The sequence below is a fragment of the Bombus pyrosoma genome, linkage group LG1, assembly GCF_014825855.1.
Source record: "Bombus pyrosoma isolate SC7728 linkage group LG1, ASM1482585v1, whole genome shotgun sequence".
Taxonomy (NCBI): domain Eukaryota; kingdom Metazoa; phylum Arthropoda; class Insecta; order Hymenoptera; family Apidae; genus Bombus; species Bombus pyrosoma.
This window is the reverse complement of record NC_057770.1, coordinates 528,029-546,834: the sequence shown is the minus strand read 5'-3', so window position 1 is coordinate 546,834 and position 18,806 is coordinate 528,029. Positions and strand designations below refer to the sequence as shown.

General features: G+C 40.0%; 3 protein-coding genes and 1 long non-coding RNA gene across 8 annotated transcripts in view; 2 read left to right on the top strand and 2 right to left on the bottom strand.

The window, feature by feature from the left end:
* Window positions 1-71: 71 nt before the first annotated feature.
* Window positions 72-4,080, top strand: LOC122577829. 3 transcript variants are annotated; one of them, XM_043749515.1, is made up of 10 exons: window positions 72-183; window positions 789-1,664; window positions 1,725-1,976; window positions 2,042-2,321; window positions 2,402-2,679; window positions 2,769-2,912; window positions 2,993-3,236; window positions 3,293-3,435; window positions 3,500-3,635; window positions 3,712-4,080. In XM_043749515.1, exons 2-10 carry the CDS (start codon window positions 819-821, stop codon window positions 3,873-3,875), a joined length of 2,487 nt encoding a protein of 828 aa, XP_043605450.1. In that variant the 5' UTR covers window positions 72-183; window positions 789-818; the 3' UTR covers window positions 3,876-4,080. The 3 variants fall into 3 exon arrangements, with proteins under 3 accessions (XP_043605450.1, XP_043605440.1, XP_043605431.1); XM_043749505.1 differs by having other exon boundaries at window positions 113-256; XM_043749496.1 differs by having other exon boundaries at window positions 145-600.
* Window positions 4,081-5,140: 1,060 nt separating this feature from the next.
* Window positions 5,141-6,901, bottom strand: LOC122577953 (eukaryotic translation initiation factor 6). Its single transcript, XM_043749702.1, has 7 exons — window positions 6,742-6,901; window positions 6,528-6,670; window positions 6,299-6,384; window positions 6,033-6,208; window positions 5,783-5,959; window positions 5,514-5,695; window positions 5,141-5,438 (listed from the first exon to the last, which is right to left on the bottom strand). Exons 2-7 carry the CDS (start codon window positions 6,632-6,634, stop codon window positions 5,429-5,431), a joined length of 738 nt encoding a protein of 245 aa, XP_043605637.1. The 5' UTR covers window positions 6,635-6,670; window positions 6,742-6,901; the 3' UTR covers window positions 5,141-5,428.
* Window positions 6,902-7,471: 570 nt separating this feature from the next.
* The window catches only part of LOC122577854 (hemicentin-1-like), a 175,623-nt gene continuing 164,288 nt past the window's right edge, over window positions 7,472-18,806 (bottom strand). For all 3 annotated transcript variants that reach the window (XM_043749569.1, XM_043749560.1, XM_043749575.1), the window contains 8 exons: window positions 17,028-17,297; window positions 16,385-16,493; window positions 15,763-15,949; window positions 14,710-14,848; window positions 13,991-14,178; window positions 13,590-13,723; window positions 13,019-13,253; window positions 7,472-8,287 (listed from right to left, as the gene is read on the bottom strand). In XM_043749569.1, the coding sequence (XP_043605504.1) occupies window positions 8,180-8,287; window positions 13,019-13,253; window positions 13,590-13,723; window positions 13,991-14,178; window positions 14,710-14,848; window positions 15,763-15,949; window positions 16,385-16,493; window positions 17,028-17,297 (1,370 nt within the window). In that variant the 3' untranslated portion in view covers window positions 7,472-8,179. The remainder of the gene's footprint in view (window positions 8,288-13,018; window positions 13,254-13,589; window positions 13,724-13,990; window positions 14,179-14,709; window positions 14,849-15,762; window positions 15,950-16,384; window positions 16,494-17,027; window positions 17,298-18,806) is intronic.
* LOC122578002 lies at window positions 8,183-12,995 on the top strand. The gene is made up of 3 exons (XR_006320461.1): window positions 8,183-8,339; window positions 8,526-8,610; window positions 9,960-12,995. It is a non-coding gene; the product is annotated as an uncharacterized LOC122578002 (long non-coding RNA).

Here is an 18,806-nt window from a genome sequence, read left to right as displayed (position 1 = left end):
TTAAATGTACAAATAGACATATGAACCTTTACGATTGGCTGATATTTTCCTTGACCTCCAAGAGTAGATTATTTGTATTGCGTATTTCTAACGAATTCTGATTTAAAAGAGACTCTATATAATATTTCTTTTCAGGCAAATCATCTAACATATCGTAACTTGTAACGCGTTTGATAATATTCTGTAAATATTGAAAACTTGATTATTTTATTAATGTGAAGACAAGACGAGAGAATTTTCTCTCAAAGTCATTTGTGTTCGTATCAATAAAACCAATGTGAATTACTATCTAATGCTATAAACGAATAGATAGCTTTTTCGTAAAGGAACGTGCAAAAATAATAAACTTGTGTGTAGCTACATTTGTTTCTACTAATCAGCTGACTTCCGGAACTAATACGAGAGAAAATATTAGTGAGGCTTTTCATTCTTTTCACTTGACAGAACAGCATACCTGTAGAAGCAAACAAATCTTTTATTTGTTGACAATTTTGTGCATCAAAGACTGACACAATTAACATTGTGTAATCTAGACTTGCTTGGAAAGAAAGTAATGATAAACTCTATATAATCGTAATATTAATAGAAAATAATTCGGAGGTAAATAGTATTCACTAACACATTTTTGTGATGTACAGTATTATAAGACAGTTATAACAGTTCTATTTAATAAAATTTTACAACTATACATTAATTAAAAAAATAATTTATAATTAGTAATATCTCTATATCATATACTCATAATTTAAAGTAAGCAAGCAAAGTAATTTTAGTTTATTTTTTAATAGATAATTTGCTGCTATCATCTTAAAAATAATATGAGTTCTGAAGAAGGTGCAAGTAACAGTCAGAAGAAAAATGAAACAAGATTAGAAGAAAGTTTAAAAAAAAATGGTAATCAATCATTTGAACAGTCGACTAAGTCATCTAAAGTTATACAACTTGAAAGTAAATTGAATGGAGATCAAGCAAAATTAAGTAATAAATTAGGAGACAATAGTGCCAAGAATCATTTGTCTTCAAAAGCTTCGATTGCATTTACTAATGGTACAAGATCTATGCAAAGTAATACATGTAGTTTTACCAATAGTATGGACCAAGATACAAGTCAAGATATATTGAATGCAAGTGTATCTTCCATGTTTTTAAATACCAACAATATTAAATCTCAAACTATGAATACTGCTGTTACAAGTCAATTGAAGCATAAGACTGTAATGAGCACGAGCGCTTTGAACTTGCCTAAGCCTCCAATGCACATAAATTTATCTTCCAGTCAAAATAACACACATGTGAATCATTGTATATCAGGTTCTTATAATAATGGCGCTACATCCAGTGCTACTTTATATTTAAATAATTCAGCACCAGTTTCATCTGCAATACAGTCAAATATATCAACAGCTAAACCAAACGAGGATATTGATATGAAAAATAATGTAGATTATATCTCTGGAATTGAAAAGTGTCCATCAAAAGTGTCATGTAGTTCAGATTCTAGTCCTGAAATGGGCAGTGTCTGGGCATCAAGGTCCTATGGATCTAACAGCCTATTAAATAATATAGGGGGTAATATAGGTTCAACAAGTCAAGGAACATGTTGTTTTTTAAGACCTAACATTAATGGGAATAGGGAAGTGCCAGGACCAAGTGGATTACAAAAAGTGAGTTTTATTGTTGTGCTATAATATAATATGTTATAAATTCACATGTTTGTTAACTAGAACACACAAAGAGAACAGAATGAGAGGAAGGATTCAAGTTCTGGAAATGAAGGTGATATGTCGGATGGAGAAGATTATTGTATTTACATATACAAAGGAAATGATGATGTAGTTTATTTAATTCAAAAGGAAGAGATAAATCAAGGACAAGTGGAAGAACGCGAGGAAGATGAACAATGTCATAGTGGTAGATCAAGTCCAGAGATGGACTTTTTGGAAATGGATTTTGATCCTGGGCCTTCTTGTGAACAGGTATTGAATTGTGATGAGAAAATCATAATTCTCTCTTACTAGTTACTTTAACATTCTTAATATAGGACACAGGAGACAGTGATATGGCCTCTATAAATGAAGATATACAGAATATAGCATTAGATAATGTAGATCCAGATCCAGTATTAAATGATTTAAGTAGTGGTAAAGTTGTGGCTAAACAAGGAATTACAGCAACATCTCAAAACCCAAAGCAAAGTGTACAAAATGTGAATAATGCAGAGCTTCAGCAATGTTCCAGCAGTAATCCGTCTGTTCCTGAACCAAGCATACAGCTAAATTATCCTTCACCATGGATGCCAAGTACTAGTAGTAGCGGAGCAGGTACTTTACTTTTGTTATATTAATATACTTTGAGAAGATACAGTTTGTTTAAATCATTGTATTAAATTGTTAATCTATAGGAAAATGGGAAACTACTAAAATACATCGTAAGAGAAAGTGTCCTCTTCAAGAATCATATGGATATCATAGTACAAGCGGAGACCTTATTTCACCGGGTGACAATAGAGATTCAGATGCTGAATTGTGGGTTGAATCTTCATCAGCTTCCGTTCCAGAAAATTCGAATTTAAGCTCTCGGAGAGTGAATCTCAGTTCAACTCTTTATCATCGTATGATGGCAAAGAAATTGATGCTCAATAAGCAAGCTGCATTTAATCAGAGTGGTGACTCAAATCTAGTTAATACAGCTTATTATAATTTGATATATTTTTATGTATTACATGCAACTGTAATAATTTATGCAAGTGTTTATTTATATACATTTAGGAAAACGAATTATCTAATGAACGATTAGATGGCCTTATAATAGTTGAAAAGGTTATGCTATGGAGCGAACAAGAAGCTACAGTGAAACAAGTAACTCAAATAGCAACTTCTGCATGTGGTGCTACTGCTGCGATAAACGCTTTAGTATGTTCATTATCAATAATTGTACCATTTCAATATTTTTACAGTGATTCAATTAATTAATTAAATAATGATTTTTGTAGTTGGCTTTAAATGTACCATTTTCATTAGAAACATTAATAAAAGGTGTCAATACTAGGCAAAGAGAACTGGGTACGCCACTACCGCGATATTTATACAGTCGATCAATAGCTGGATCGACACACGGAGATTTGGCTCGTGGTATAGCTTTATGTACAAATGGGTCAGTTATAACAAAGTTTTTTGCATTTTATCCGGAAAGAAAAGTTTCATTGTCCCATTGGTTACACTATTGGATATCAAAAGGTACGTAGTCGATAAAATATGCGTGGCAAAAATATAAACCCCTTAGTTTATTTTAGGTGCTGTACCGATAGCAACGCTAAATTTGCAACATTGTGGAGGAGGATATGATATTCCGGATGCATGGCATCATCAAATGATATTTGGTGTAGGACAAGCAGGAATTTATTTAACTAATCCATTAGAATGCTTACCTGAACAGGTAAGATTATAAACGAAATAAGTTAATTATTTAAATAATACATATAAATTTTTATCAATTTTAGTATGTCTGGCATCAACTTGTAAGTCCTAGCATTTTACTAGTACGAAGAGCGGATGTTTTGGCTCATTGGAATCCTAATACGGATTTAACACCACTTGCTGTTATGGATCAAAAGTGGCGAAAGCTCAATGTTTTTGGTATGTTTCATATTTATATTAATTGTAAACCAATATTGTAAAGAATGAACACTATTCTTTTGTCATTTATTACTAGGTCAAGTTGTAAATATGATACGCGATACCCAGAGGCGCCAACTTACTAGTGTAACTCATATTCGTATTCCTGCATCTTATCAAGCAGGTATTACATTAGTTATGTGTGCAGACTCTGCAGCTGCTTCCGAATTGTTACATACCGAACAATTACCATTACTCTAGTCTTGTTGATCAAAATTATTAACATCCAGGCTGCCCCTTTTTATTTGTAATAGATTTAATTAGCAGGCTGGTCCGCACAATGTTATTGACAATGGCTCATTTACTAAGTAAGACAGCTGGGGTCATAATCGAAATAATTTACATTTTTAACGCAGATGTTTGTATTCAAAGAGAATATTAAGGATTAAAATATATTTCAATAGAATATTTCCGTTTTATATGCAGTTATATTTATCAATTCATACATCAATTCGATACAAAAAATATTGACAAAGTTAAGGAAGTTTAGTGGGAAAATAATTTATTACACATAATATCAAGAATTCATCTTTTTAATTAAATATAATAAAGGTAAGTTGTACTTTTGCACGTTCGCGGGGAGACTCGATCTCGAAGAAGCGCGCCAACGGCAGTCCTAAATTCCCGTTACGATTGAATAATCGCCACGAATCTTTCGATCCCTTCTTTCTTGTGGGATAATAAGGGTGGTTAATTGAATATAACGCTATGATTAACAGGTTATTATATATTTAAACGATCCAACAACTTCGGTGTAATACAAGAATGAATGTTTGATAAGACAACTACGAGTGAGTACGACCTGAGACTCCGTTCGTGTTGCCGTATATGATGATGTATTCTGTCGACTGATTGCTTTCGACTTGTTGATTTGTTGAGGTTTCTTGAACTGTTCTTTGAACAAATATAGAAATGACGTTGACTCCCCTGATATGATAGAAGTAGTCCAAGTTGACTTGCCTGTGGTGGTAGAAGAAGAAGTCGAAGTTGACTCCCCTGATGTAGCAGAAGAAGTAGTCGAAGAAAAAGTCAAAGAATGGGTGTGCCCGTTGAACCAAGAACGCGGATTCATTGTTTACACTTATCGTCAGAGAAGTGAGGGTAACGATCCGCGATGCCGATTGGTTATGAAGATAGGAGGAAGAAGCCTCCTACCAACGTGGCTCATGGGCGACATTGTTTATGGGAAAAACCAGCTTTTCCTTTGGACAGATGTTCATTTTTCCTATTAGGTGACTACCCGTTTTCTTCGTGATTTGTATAAACGTGCAATAAGGACTGTTTTAAGCATCAGCCATAAACCGAAAATACTTGCAAGATTAAAGGTTCCTGCAAATTAGTAAGTTTCAGTTTATGGTGGGGTCTTTTTATTGCTGCTTGGGCCTTGACGGTCAGATAATGAAGGACGTTGCACGAACCGCTTCACGCGACGTAACATAAGTATTACTTTCTTTCTATCTATCTAATTTGGTGATTTAGTATTATTTATTTTTTATTTTGACATATTTTTTTAGATACATTCCATTTAATAGACTACATTTCACTCGGTAAAAGTTGTTTGGATGGTCCATGAAAGAACTTAATAATACATTTAGTGTAAATATTAATAAAGAATTTTACTACAATTATAAATTACTTTGTGTTGGAATTATACAGAAGATGAGTTTACTGCAGCTGTATTGTTGAATGCATAATGCTTATTGTTTTGTGCAGTATTGATATAGTCTAGACATTATTTATATATTTTGCTTTGATTAAGACATACTGAAACAAGTCAAAGATATTAGTTAATATTATTATATCTGGTTAACGTTACTGTTAAGACCTAATGTACATTACCTTTCTATAAGTGACGCACGCATAGTTGACGTAATAGCAGTTGGGACAGCCTCATTAAGTTTGAAAACGCTTTCAATAACTGAAAGTTCTGTCGAAGTTGTATCCATACCACAAAAGGCAATCCAATCATTTACAACCGCTCCTCCAGCTATAACATCACTACCTCTATTTACTGTACCTGCCTGTACATCGTATTTTACTTTAGTAATTAAACATTAAACTTCTTTGTCTTTTATGTCTTACATTTTAAATATATGAAATTATCTTACCGCAAGTGGTACTTGTAACAAAGATGATAATTCATCTTGATCTTGTATGGATGTTTTTGGATGTACTAAACCACCTTGATTCGATAATACAGAATACGAGCCTACAAGAACATTACTTGCCACAGTTTGCCTAAATACTTCTACATTCAATGTGTCAGTTAAAATTTCTTCTGTTTCCTATGAAATAATATCAATGTATAAGTATTCCTAGAGAAAAGAAATTAAGATTATTCCTTAGTATAATACTTGCCCTATCAAGATCAGGATGTACTAAAGCAACATGGTCATTGCAGGCAATAACATTACCCAGAGCAGATAGCCTTTCTTCAACTCTTTGTACCTTAACATTATCTGGCAGGGAATTTCGTATATGCTGCAGTTCTGTATCTGTTGTTGTGTTTGGCACCAATAACCCATTTTTGTTTCCTGTTCAAATTTATTTTTCATGCTTAAAGCTTTTATCCGAACACGGTTAATTTCAAACTTTAGAGATTAGAACTCTCATATCGTGCTTACCTACGCATAATCGACCAATTATACGACATCCTGCAACTGACGCGTGAATTACAGGTATGGTTTCAGCTAATTCTGCCTCAAATACACTGTAATTACCAATAATATTTGTTTTATGGATTATAGAAACATAATACGTGTCACGTCAACGCATGTGACAATGCAAGGTTATGAAATTGTCAAGCTGCTGAAAAAAATTGATGAAGTGGTAATGACTCATTCTTATTAATACCTGTAAAAATTCTCGGAACCACCGATTGCTACCAGACAATAAGAATTTGTTAACTTGGAAAACACTCCAACTTCGTTGTTGTTTTCGAACTGTACACGTACCGCCATGATTATAAATTTACTATTAACGTATTGTGATTTCAACTAAAATTTTGAAACTATTATGTTAGATTTTAATCAGTGTTTAAAATATACGCCGTGGTATACACGCTAACCTGTATTTCACACTTCCACGATGTTTATCGCACACTAGCCTCCACACTAACACGATATTTATCGCTGTACGAATTAAAATGGCAATAGAAAGTTGCTCGTTCACGTGGGTCGAGTCGTTGTCTGCCCTCTTGCGATAGAACATTGGCAACTAGCTACTTTCGAAATTTACCACGAGCTTTCTGTTCTACGTAGCAACTTGTATACGTAATTGCATGTAATCATTTGAAATCGTTCGCGTCTCTTAAAATACAAATTGTGTTATTTTCGTATATGAAATTGAGGTAAAACTAAACACGAATTGCTTCGTCAAAAACGTATTTAATTACGTAAGTTACTAAACAAAGCATATTTTTTCTAGGACAACTTAACCATCATTATACCAGATAAATTTTACTTACGTTTGCTTAATAACAATGATACATTTAACACTTTCTTTTTTACTTATATTATACAGTCTCCATAGAAGTAACATCGCTAATCCAGTACGTCAAGATAATTTAAATAAAATGAAAAATTTCAAATAACTGACGCCTTAAAATCGTACAATCAGGTATCATTAGTCAGTGTTTACAATTAACGAAGACAAATGATGTTTGCACAATTCCTTTATTGAAAGTCTTTTGATAATATTGGCAACAGTCATGCGAAGGAAAGAGAAACGTTTTCAAACGAATCGTTACGTTGCGTGATTTTTCGAACGTTCGATAACTCGCAGACATGAGCGTAAGTTAGACTCGACGTTCGCATAATATTAATAAAACCAGTAATTGTTGAAAATCACCGCTTTATTAACAACATTATCGCAAGCATTATAAATACCTTTTGATATAGTTTTCATTTTGATTGGTACTGAAATCGTAGAGATCGTCTTTGTTAGAACATATTGGCAGTATTAGTTGCGCGAAAATGATTTTTCATTATGCAATCTATCGATTAACGTTAAAAGTCACAATCCTATCGGTGTCTTCAGTAGTCTCGAATTTTATCGACGCCAACAATACCGACCGAATGGCACGTGTTCAGTGTTCTCGTTCGTTCGAGCGTACTCTTCGTCGAATCTGTACAGGAAAGGGAAATCTGTCGCGAAAAAAGAAGAAAGAAAGAAAGAAAGAGAAATCAAAACAAAAGTTCGTTGACTGGAAGTATCGACCGACGATGCAAAACATCTCACTTTGCGTCGAATATATTTCCTGCCGAATCATACAAACGAAATAGGGACAGGAAAGAAAAGAGGGGGAGAGGTAGAGAGCGAATTATTCGTAAATCTTGTCTGTTTTTGATTGCGTGCCACTTTTCAGTCTCGTCCTATCGATTCTTCTGCCATCTCCATCTTTATCTTCTTCTCGTTTCTCCTGTTTGCCTCCGGTTCCCCATAGGACGCGTGTATGTTTGTGCGATCAATGTGTACATCAATAGAAAATAGAAATAGTAAACTCTTCAGTTGTTCGAGCTCGGCTTGAACGTCGTGTACTGCGGCGGCTTCTCGATCTTGCAATGGGGCTTCAGGGTTGCTAAACGATCTGGTTTGAGAAACAGCTGCTCCCCCTGCACAATTTTCATCTTAAGGATCTTAACCCATTAAGGACCAAGCGGCGAGGTAATGCACAAAAGTTGCAAAAACGCAACATTATTGAAAAAAATTGAACTTATATATTCTTTTCTTAAGATGCAAGAAGTGTATTAAAGTAATAGTATATATTACAGAAGTCCATAGAAAAAGATAGGCTATGTACAGTGGTGTAAATATCTACTTCAATGTTTTCAAAATTTCATTATATTGTAGGATCTGCGATGAAGAGAAGAATATCAAGCAAATGGAATTTCCTTTCACAATCACAACGATAGAAAGCAAAATGAGAGGAAAAATTGTGAGTGAAATGTTGCGTTCACACAACGTTGACTTTTAACAGCGGCGGATCGAGAGGAGGGGCGATAGGGTGATTAACCTTAAAAAATAATAAAATGTAAATATATCACTATTATCACATTCTGAAAAATTTGTTAGGCATATAATTAACGTAAATTTAATTATTTGATCTAGAATATCAGATAGAGATATTGAAACATAAATTACCTACGAAATATAAATGAAGCACATTTTAAATCTTGTGCGCATTTCGCTCCTCCTCCAAGAAAGGCTACTGGATCTGCCATTGACATTTAATGGGTTAAGAGATTGCGAATTTGATCGCATTCAAGCGATAAATACGCGCGTAACCGTAAGCACCTGGGTAATAAAACTCTATGGATAGTATATGCTACGGGTGATTACTTAGCAGTCGGAAATAATAAACTATAGAATATATGTAGGTGCGGTTTGTGCAAATATTCTGATATGTACGTAGAAAGAAACAGGGCCGTTTTATTCTTCGGGTTATGATCGGCTCATTGTTCTCCACGTTATTATTAGATATTTATTGATGCCGTTCATTACGATGCGCCGGTATTGACGCGGCAGTGCTGCCAAAATGATGCGTTTTATTATGTAAATACGCTGCTGACGAGGAAAATATCGTGACGATTGGACGGAGCAATTACCAATTGTCATCGAATAAAGTAGGCATTAATTGCATTGTTTCAATGAAATTTTTCAAAACGCATCACTTTGTTACCAGCTGCGACATAATTTTCAACGTGTCTAATGAGTTTCGAATATCCGCAAATACGGAATAAATATTCGCGTGCACGTTAATATTATCGACATCGATGTAAATAACGTCCTGATAAACGTTATGAATAAATATTTAAACTATTTTGGTAATCGAAATTTCATAAAACGTTGAAATTTTCGTTCGATCAAAATATTTGTTCTTTCAGGTTGGATAGGACAAAAAAAGAAAAAAAAAAATATCGTGATTTCTCGTCCTATAAAACGGTCCTGGGTTCGTTTGGATTCTTATATCAAACGGGATATACTGGGAAAGTGAAGCAAACAGTGCTCGATGTTACGCAAACGTGTCACATACTGTACACGGTTTCAAACAGGTTGATATCGATAATTTGTATAGGTATGTACTTGCGTGGCATGCTCGCGATCGTTTCCGCGATGGTAAAAGGGATATTACGGGGTCTGATAACAAACGGACAAGCACACGCATCTGTATGATTATTTTTTAATGACAACATGATACACGAAAGAGAGTACTCGAAGCTCGTTCGAGCTGCTTCTACACAGAGCGTCATACAGCGTCGTTTCACGTAGATTGCTTGGTTACAGGCATGGACGAAGTTCACCGACGGCGATGACAGTCTCGAAACGCAAGCAGCGAGGCTAATTAATGGTTACAATGATCCTGTGCTAACGATGACAATGACGTGTTGCGATCAGACGAAGCGCGAATGTGACGAGGAGAGAGAGAGCGAGAGAGAGAGAGAGAGAGAGAAAGAGAGAGAGAGAGAGAAAGAGGGAGGGAGAAGAAACGTCGTCTCAACGAAGATAAGTAAAAGATATGTACACAGAAATGTTAGCATGCACGCGGAATTTGCGAGGTCGTAACATGCTCGGTAATAATCGTCGTCGAACGCAAATCAAGGGGAAATCCCTTCGAACGATTAAATTACATCGTAAATTACGTTCGTTTGGTAGCGATAGCGCCCACGTTGCGCCTTTTCACGGTTTCGTTTAAGTAAATAGCAATTTGCTCTCTTGTCTATCGATTTTCGGAGAAACCAGTTAAGCGTGTGTACAAGACGGAACTTAACGTTATCGAGCCGCGGAATTGTTCTGAATAATCGTAAACTTCGATTAGTAATTAGCATTACTGTAACCTATCCCAATCGTTCGAAGGGGTAATTCTCAGTAATCGCTGATACGCTTATTCGAAGTTGGATTATTTAAACGAATAGATCGGTAATCGAACATGCGATTATCCGTGGCTTTTAATTACATTGGCGGATGCTCGCCGTCCGGTTATTATAATAACAATAAATCTGTCGGTAATGAGATTTATCGTAAGTAATTATCTTCACAACCATATATATATATATATAAATTGTCGAAGTCTCCTTGATACCTCGATATACAGTGATCAGGCAATGATTCAGCCGATGGTATACTTACGAAATAAGTATACGTATACGTATGTATACTGTTTTTTAAAATAAGAGTCAGTCTTTCGTTTAGAAACGACAACGCCGACAAACGCGCGCTCGTCCTGGAAACAGTGCTATTTGGATGCAAGAACGAAACGAAAGCGATGGGAAGGATGCAAGCCAGATGGACCAAATCAAACTCCTAACCCAATCTCGTCCTTCACGGTACAACAGTCGCTTCTCTTATAACGCGCGACCAATTTCTGGTTTCTGTTGAGTAATACAGAGACAACATTCAAAATTCTAATACTTAATTTACCTGCTGTATGTTTTCCACGCGATGCCCCGCGGAAGTGGGTCAGATTATATCATCGAAATGGCTCGAGAGAAAAGTTAAATTAGGATTCGTTTTCTTTTTGCGGCCGACCTGCAACATTCCTTTCTACTTGCCGTTACTTTCAAGACACAGTCTGACCCCCGTAGCACGAACCGCATAGAAAACGTTCGTGAACCGATTATTCGTTCGATTGTTCATCGTTAATTAACAAGGAAAGGATGTAATAGTCGGACTGATTTGAGAAAGTGGCAGTCGCGTTAAAGCAAAAGTGGCTGCAACCGCTACTTACGTACACGTATCTAAATGACGTTACCTACGACCTACAAGGACATTGCGGTAATTGGCAGAGGGATACCGCGATGTCTAGATGCAACCAAATGCATGCGTAATGTACCCTACTGGCCGCATAAATCACTCAAACGACTATCTCGATCGGGGTAGGGACAGCGACTAGTGGTCAATACTTGTGCAGGTCTATATTGTCAACGTGGCGTTATTGCGATACGAGACGGAAAATGTGGCATACTTTCGATGTGTATGTGTATATACAAGTTTACACGACGATGGTCGGTAATTGTATAATATATGTATCACTTTTGTAAAGCGTTACACCATGTCTCGTGCATAGCGGATGCATGCGTATCCTTCGAGATCGTTCCTTTTTCGTTCATACGTCGACGGAATTTGAACGAGCGAACTCCCGATAGAATGGTATCTAACGAGAAAACACAACGCGATCGACGATATCGTAAAAATAGTTGGAATGAAATCATCGCGGTCTGATAACAGCTACTTTTATTCGCCGGCGTTATGGGACACGAGAGTCGAGCATGTGTATTTGTAATACTCTCGCCGTAAATGCTCTCGATATATCATTTTAGCGTGATGCTTTCGACTATCGTGAGATCGTTCTAAGGTAAGCGCGAACACGAGAAAGGGCGACGAAGACTGCAAAATGCTCGGTCAAGACCAAGACATACAGCGATGTAAAAATTTCTTGGTTAGCCGTTAGACCGATGGATTCTCTCGTGCCAGACGAAATTGTACGTCTTGCGGGCCTTCAAGTCATGCGTAAATATCTGAAAGGTGTAACGGATGCTAAACTCTCGAATATGAAACTCTTGTGTTACAACCAACGATAAAACGCTGAAAGATCTTTGATCTTTCTCGGAGCTTTAAACTCTTGACAAAATAAAAAAAAAAAAGAAAAAAAGAAGAAGAAAAGGGATCGTGCTTGGTATCCTGCATCGAACGAGATGATACGGTAATGTTGAAAACCGAAGCAACTTGAATGCAGCCACGGACCGAATGCTTCTACGCGTTGTTTTTCGCGTACGTTAGCTCACTCTCGTTTCTCGAGTTTTCGCGGGAGCAAAAAAATTTCACTTTTAACGTGTACCTTTGCACGGCTGCAATGGACCGAACGCAACGCTCATCGGATAAAAATCCAAAGGGAATTTCGTTTCGTTGCTTATTTTTTCCCCGAGTTGGCGATTTAAATAGATAAATAAAAAAAAAATAATAAAAAAAAGAAGAAAGGAAACGTGGGAAGATCCCGGGAAAAATCAAGCGCGGAAGGATCGATGGAAAAACTTGACTAGGCGCTGTTGGGAATGGAAAATTAAAATGAGCTGCCCGGGGGATGGTGTTGCGTCGTGTACGTTTCCGTTAGCAGAGATTCGCTCGAAAAATGAGCAAGAAAAGCACAGTGTCTAGGGAAGTTGTGCTGTGCGTATTGTGTACCGTTCGTGCATTCGTTCAGCTATACGAAGGGAGAGAGAGACAGTCAGGTCTAAGGGAAAAGGGAATAAAACAACGTTTTGCGGGATGTCGCTCAGCGACATCGTCACTCTACTCTGTGAGAATAGTTTTTGTTTCTTGTCTCTCTGTCTATCAACTTATCTGACCTGAAGCGTATACTGTGGTCCGTGAGGCTGTCCGTGGTGATGATGATGATGCCTCTGATAATGTTGCTGTTGGTGCGGTGGATCGTGTTGATAACACTCTTGCTGATACTGTTGCGACGGGACAGGTTTCAAAACGTGGTTCGGTCGTTTCTCGGACGCGTACTGCTGGCTGTTGCGTTCCATCGTGTCCACGGTTAAGCGAGGATCCTCTATCATCGTGTTCGAAGCCTTCGTGCTGAAACAGGCCACCACTGTCTGCTCCGCTCTCCACTGTCGTTGCTTTAACCTCCTAGCTTTCTCGCCTTCGCTTAACCCCTCGATTCGATCGGTTGATAAGCATATCGCGTTGGATCGCGTAAGATCGCGTGAAATCGCTCAGAGACGAATTGACGTCGATTCGCGACGCCAGCAATTAAGCCAACCGAGGGAAATAGCGCGTCGAATAATTCATTAGCGCGCACGTGCTCCGCGAGTATGTGTCTCCTTGAAAAGAGTTCTCTAGGTTTTCCATGTAAATTGCTTCGACGTTTATTCGTGCAAATCACCAGGGGACGCAATATCGTGTGCTTACCAATGCACTTGCTGCAGCGCAGGCACCGTATTTCTGGCCACGCAGCATCTATCCGAGCGTAGGAAACAAACGAATCCCATTACCAGCACCGAGAGCACCGTAAACCCAGCGACAGCGCCGATAACGAGTGGAATCTGTAACAAATACGCGGCAGGAAAAAAAGAGCTTTTTCCCGGAACCCAGAAAACATTGTCTCGAGCGCGCGTTCTAGCGAGCACGCGTGTACAGAATATATATGTCCCCGGCTATTTTAATTTAAATACCGGCAGACTCTGTCCAATTATTTAATTAGGCCATCCGTCCTCGCAAGTTGAGAGAAAAAGACAGGCAAGAACGTTCGCTCGAAACGCGTCGGCTACTCGGTTTCTTCTTTCACGTCGAATAGATATCGTTATAATTACCTGTCCTGGTTCGTCGACTTTCAACATCAGGGCTCGGCGATCGCTTCCACGATCGTTCTCCACGATTACGTGGTACAGTCTCTGATCCTCCTTCACCGTGCTAGTCAGTTCTAAGACGGCAATATAACAATCCTCGACCGCTAACGGCTCTAGATCCAGCGCTCGATATCGTGATTCCAGAACTTCGCCTGCAAACATTTGTCGGGTAATTAGATCCGATAGCGTCATCGTTATAATCGTAAACGTTCGATCAACGTAAGATCATGGGCCGCTGAAACGAGATGAATCGTATGGGAAACAACGAAAAGGGAAGGAACGAAAAGAGAAAGAAAACGGAAGAAACGGAAAATGCGAAAATTCAAACTCGTCCTACTTAAACAACGGCCGATAAAAAGTGTGAACTAACGCGTGTAAAGGGTCGAAGCATAGGGTGATCTCGAGAATGGAGAGACGGTCGAACGTGGGGAATCTGGTGAAGGATCGAAGGCTTGTCGTGGAAGTTGGAGGTTCGGCTCGTTGAGGAGGACGCGAGAAAAAGGCGGGTAATTAAAGAGGAGCTTGCGGCTAAAGGGATGCTCGAATTAATTAATCGCGAGTATACCACTTTTCAGTAATAAGGAGTGCCAATTAGTGAGAAGAGACGTACGTAAAAAAAAAAACTGAAAGAGCAAACCAAAGACTCGAATACTTTTGGCGGTAGAGCTAGGAAGCAGTCTAACCGGCGTGGAGTCTGGTGCTGCCCCATTCCCAAGCCACGAGCCGGGGCTTCGGGTCGGAACACAGTCTGATCTCTAATTTCGCTGGGCTCCCTTCGGTCGTTGCCACGACAAACTTCTCCGTGATGGCCGGTTTCACCACCTGCGACACACGTTAAGCAACTCCTTCTACCCTACTTTTCTCAATGTTCTTCCATCGTCTTTGTCCTCTATCGCGTTCTCGCTGCTCTACTTTCCACCTACGCGCCGTTTTAATGAACACGAAAGTTTACGAGTGCACGAGTCCGGTTACTGGCAAGGAACCGTCGATAATTGACTTTCATTTCCCTCTTTTCTTTTATTTTTTTGCCTTCCAAACGATTATCATTTGACGAACATTTCGTGGCTAGCGTCCTCGCGCAAGAGTGAAATATTTCGCGTCGATTGCACGGAATATTCGGGGGTCACAAGTGGTGCGCGGATCATGGAACACAAAACGTAGCGGCGCGTATGAAACCAGTGTAACTGCAATCAACCGACGAATGTATCGTGAAAATGACGTTTTACTCCACCCCCGTATATGCACGTGCGTACGTATATTTTTCCACTTCCTCGTCCCCTGTACACGAGCTCGGGATAAATACGAATTTCCCGTTCCATATTTAAATATGTCAGAGCGGAGGGTGTAGTCGCGGGTTTGCGTCAACAGATCGACGAGCACGTAGAGCGAACAAACATAATTTTGTTAATTAATCGCAGATAGCAATCGTTTGTTTTCCGATCGCATTGATTTCGTAATAAAAGCGTAGAACGGACAATGCATAATCGCAGCGCGTTAAAAATCGGTTAACTACCGCGTTTCTCTTCTCCGGCGTGCATCGTGTGTCTCGCGGATCGATTCAATTTTAACTCGACCATCGTCTTTTTCCGCTCGATTTTCCTTCGAATCGAGTTAATCCGCCCGTAATAATTCGCAGTCCGATTGTTTCGTTTCAGCGCCGCGTCGTCCTTTCGAGAACGCGTACAGGGCAGGGGATAACGTACTGCTATACGTAACGAGTTTGATTTGCGTCTTACCCTGGGCGCGCCGACCACTTGCAGAGATACAGGATCGCTTTTAACTTCTCTGACGTTCCCATTGATCTTGTTCGAGGCGAGACATATGTATTGACCCTGTTGCTCGTACGTCACGTTCGTCAGGATCAATCGCTGTCCGGTACCGCATTCCAATGGCATCCGGCCATCGGTGAAGATCTGGGCCCATCTGGGGCGGAGTTGAAAAAGCCATTGTCGCATTTCACACGTTCACCCATTGCTCTTTCGCTACTGTATAACTATCGCGTGCAACGACATTTACCATTGCACTAGCGGGAACCATTTGAACCACGTGATTCGGGACGCTCGTAAATACGGATAACGTCCGTGGCACGTGGCGAACGTAAAGGTGCAACAAGTATGCAAACAAACGAAGATTATGACAAGCACACGTTTACAGAACAAATAATACAAAATGGTAAATTATACGTAGCTTATAGCGAGTCCATTTTCAGGGTGATTCATGGCGTGTTGGCGTGCAAACTAAAGATTCAAAGGTGAAAGTGAAGCGGCAAAAGCTGGAGGATAAGAAAAGAAAATGATTGGAACGAAAAGAAGAAAGAAAAAGAATACGAGGGTTGGAAGCAGTCGACGAATAGGTCACCTGTATTCAGCCGGTGGCATCGCGTCAGCGTTGCACTCGAACGAGGCTCCGGAAAAAAGTAACGCTGTAGTCAGCCGATCCGGGCCCACTGAGCTGATCGTCGGCGGATCTGCGTGAAAACCAGACGGTTCTCTAGCTCCATCGATCGCGTTCGTCGATATCCGGAATAAGCGTTGGAATGTTCGCTAACCGTGTTCGCGTGAACCGAGTGCCGACGATGATCGCGTTTAACGGTTCTCGTTTTACTAATTCTTGACCGCGATAGCTGCTTGGGAAAGTTTGTGCAGCGCGAGGAGCCGAAACTGTTGAAAACAACCTGAAAGCCGGCAAGTATCTCGCTGCTCTAACGCAAATACCGTCTCGAAACTATTCAGCGAGCCACTTGCGAACGCGTTTCGACGCTTCGATGATTATCGTGTCCCGGGGTCGATCGTCTTTGCGGTCGGGCCGCGTTATCGGGCTATAATCGAGCACCGGCCGGAGATTCTAACGCTATTTTTATTCACAAAGCGGTTGAAAGTATACGGCCGTTTACAAGCCTGTCTCGAGTATAGAAGGGTTAATCGCTGATACTTTGAGAACGATTGGCAGACCTCGAGTAGCAGGAAGCTTGGAAAGTGGAAACGAGGCCGACGACACTTACAGTTGACGGACACTTGAACGGACACAGGGCTGCTTTCACCCTCGGTATTGGCCGCTTCGCAGATATAGACGGCCGCGTGATTCCTATAGATCGGCGAGAATAGCAGCGTTTCCCCGATACTCGCCACTTCGGCCACTCCTGGACTCTTCGTTCTCCTCCAGAGGATCGAGGCTGGGGGATTCGCATCGGCTAGACATCGAATCTCCAACTGATCACGACCTTCTTCCAGTTGCCCGGTCGGCACACCGACCAGTCTCGTCTCGGGCGCGTCTGAAACATTTTCATTTCGTGCGATCCTGTTACGCCGCGCCTTCGAACAAGCAAAATTTTAATTATACTTTGGCGGTTACACGTTCGTCACCTAACGGCCTAGGGTGAGGAAATTAATTTTCTCCTTAAAGAAAGGAAAGAAAAACTGTCGGTGGTTGGGGCAGGGCGGTTGATTCGATGGAGAAGAGAGGAGAGTTTAATTGAAATCGCGGACGAGAATTGCTATCAGAGCTTTAATCATAGCGCGCTGGCTCGCGGAACACGGCGGAAAAATAAACACCGGTTGCGAGAGTAAACGCTGGTTGCAGTAGCAAGTTTTCAGATTCAATCCTTCGTTAATGAGCGCGTAATTAAAAGTGGATCCGGATCGTATCATCTGAAAGAAGCGGCACATGGAGTCGAAGGGTTGGCCCGACGACTGCTACGTGTCGACCGCCCGTTCGATCAGTTTATTCTCGCGTTCGATCCGAACAAAGATGTTCCTTTCTCGCTGTTCCTCCGGACCGGCAGGAAAAAAGGCAACACACGGAGAGAGCCCGATAATGGAATGGAAAACAATGGCACGCGAGCGTAACACCCAGAAAGAGAGAGAGAGAGAGAGAGAGAGAGAGGAATAGCACGCAAGCTAGCGTACAAACCTCGAAATAATGAATCAAAGTTGGACCAGTATCCCGCCGTTTCGTTATTCCTTGTCAGAAATAATTAGTTAGCCGCGGCTCACGAAAAATTCAATTACACCTGCGCGCAGTTAATCCTGCGGCTGTTTTCCAAACGAGAGAAACAGAGAAACCGGCTGAAACAGCACACTGGCTGATTCCGGTCTCTCTGGTTAATCGATGTGTGCTCGTCTCGTCCCAGCCTAGGAAAATTCTACCGGCCTTTTTCTTTGCCTCTTCTGTTGCCCTCTTCCCCGTTTCGATTTGAATCGACGTATTCGGATCGATCAACGGATCAGTCCTTCGTCCGCGCGTAAAGGGAAAGGAAAATGAAGGGAAATTTAATTGGTCTCTTACGATAAAAGATGGCGAGGCAAAGCTTGTAACCGAGATGAAATAATGCATTGGTCGAAGCATCGAATGGATTTACTGGAAATCACGTTTCGATAAATGCAGTCTATCAAACTAGTCCGTACCGCGCTCTCACTCTCTCTCTCTCTCTCTCTCTCTCTCTGTATTCGATTAACTTGCATTGAATTGACGCGTTACGTTGTATTTTTCAACGAAAGCAATTACGTGGTTGAAGGGATCGATCGACGGGGTTACGGTTGAAGGCCCGTCGAAGAATATCGCGAAAGGGAGGGTCGTTCGCTTTTCACCCTCGTTTGTCCGGTTTTGATCCCGACAAAGCTCTCGATTAAAGGCACTGGACGTGGAAAATAATTTACCGTGTTAATATACAATTACCCCCTCTTGGCTACCTACAGGCTCTTCCCGTTGATTTAAACCAATGAAACTGCGCGGCGGCCACCGGGAAACGTCACAAATGATGGTTAATTAATGTTGGAATACG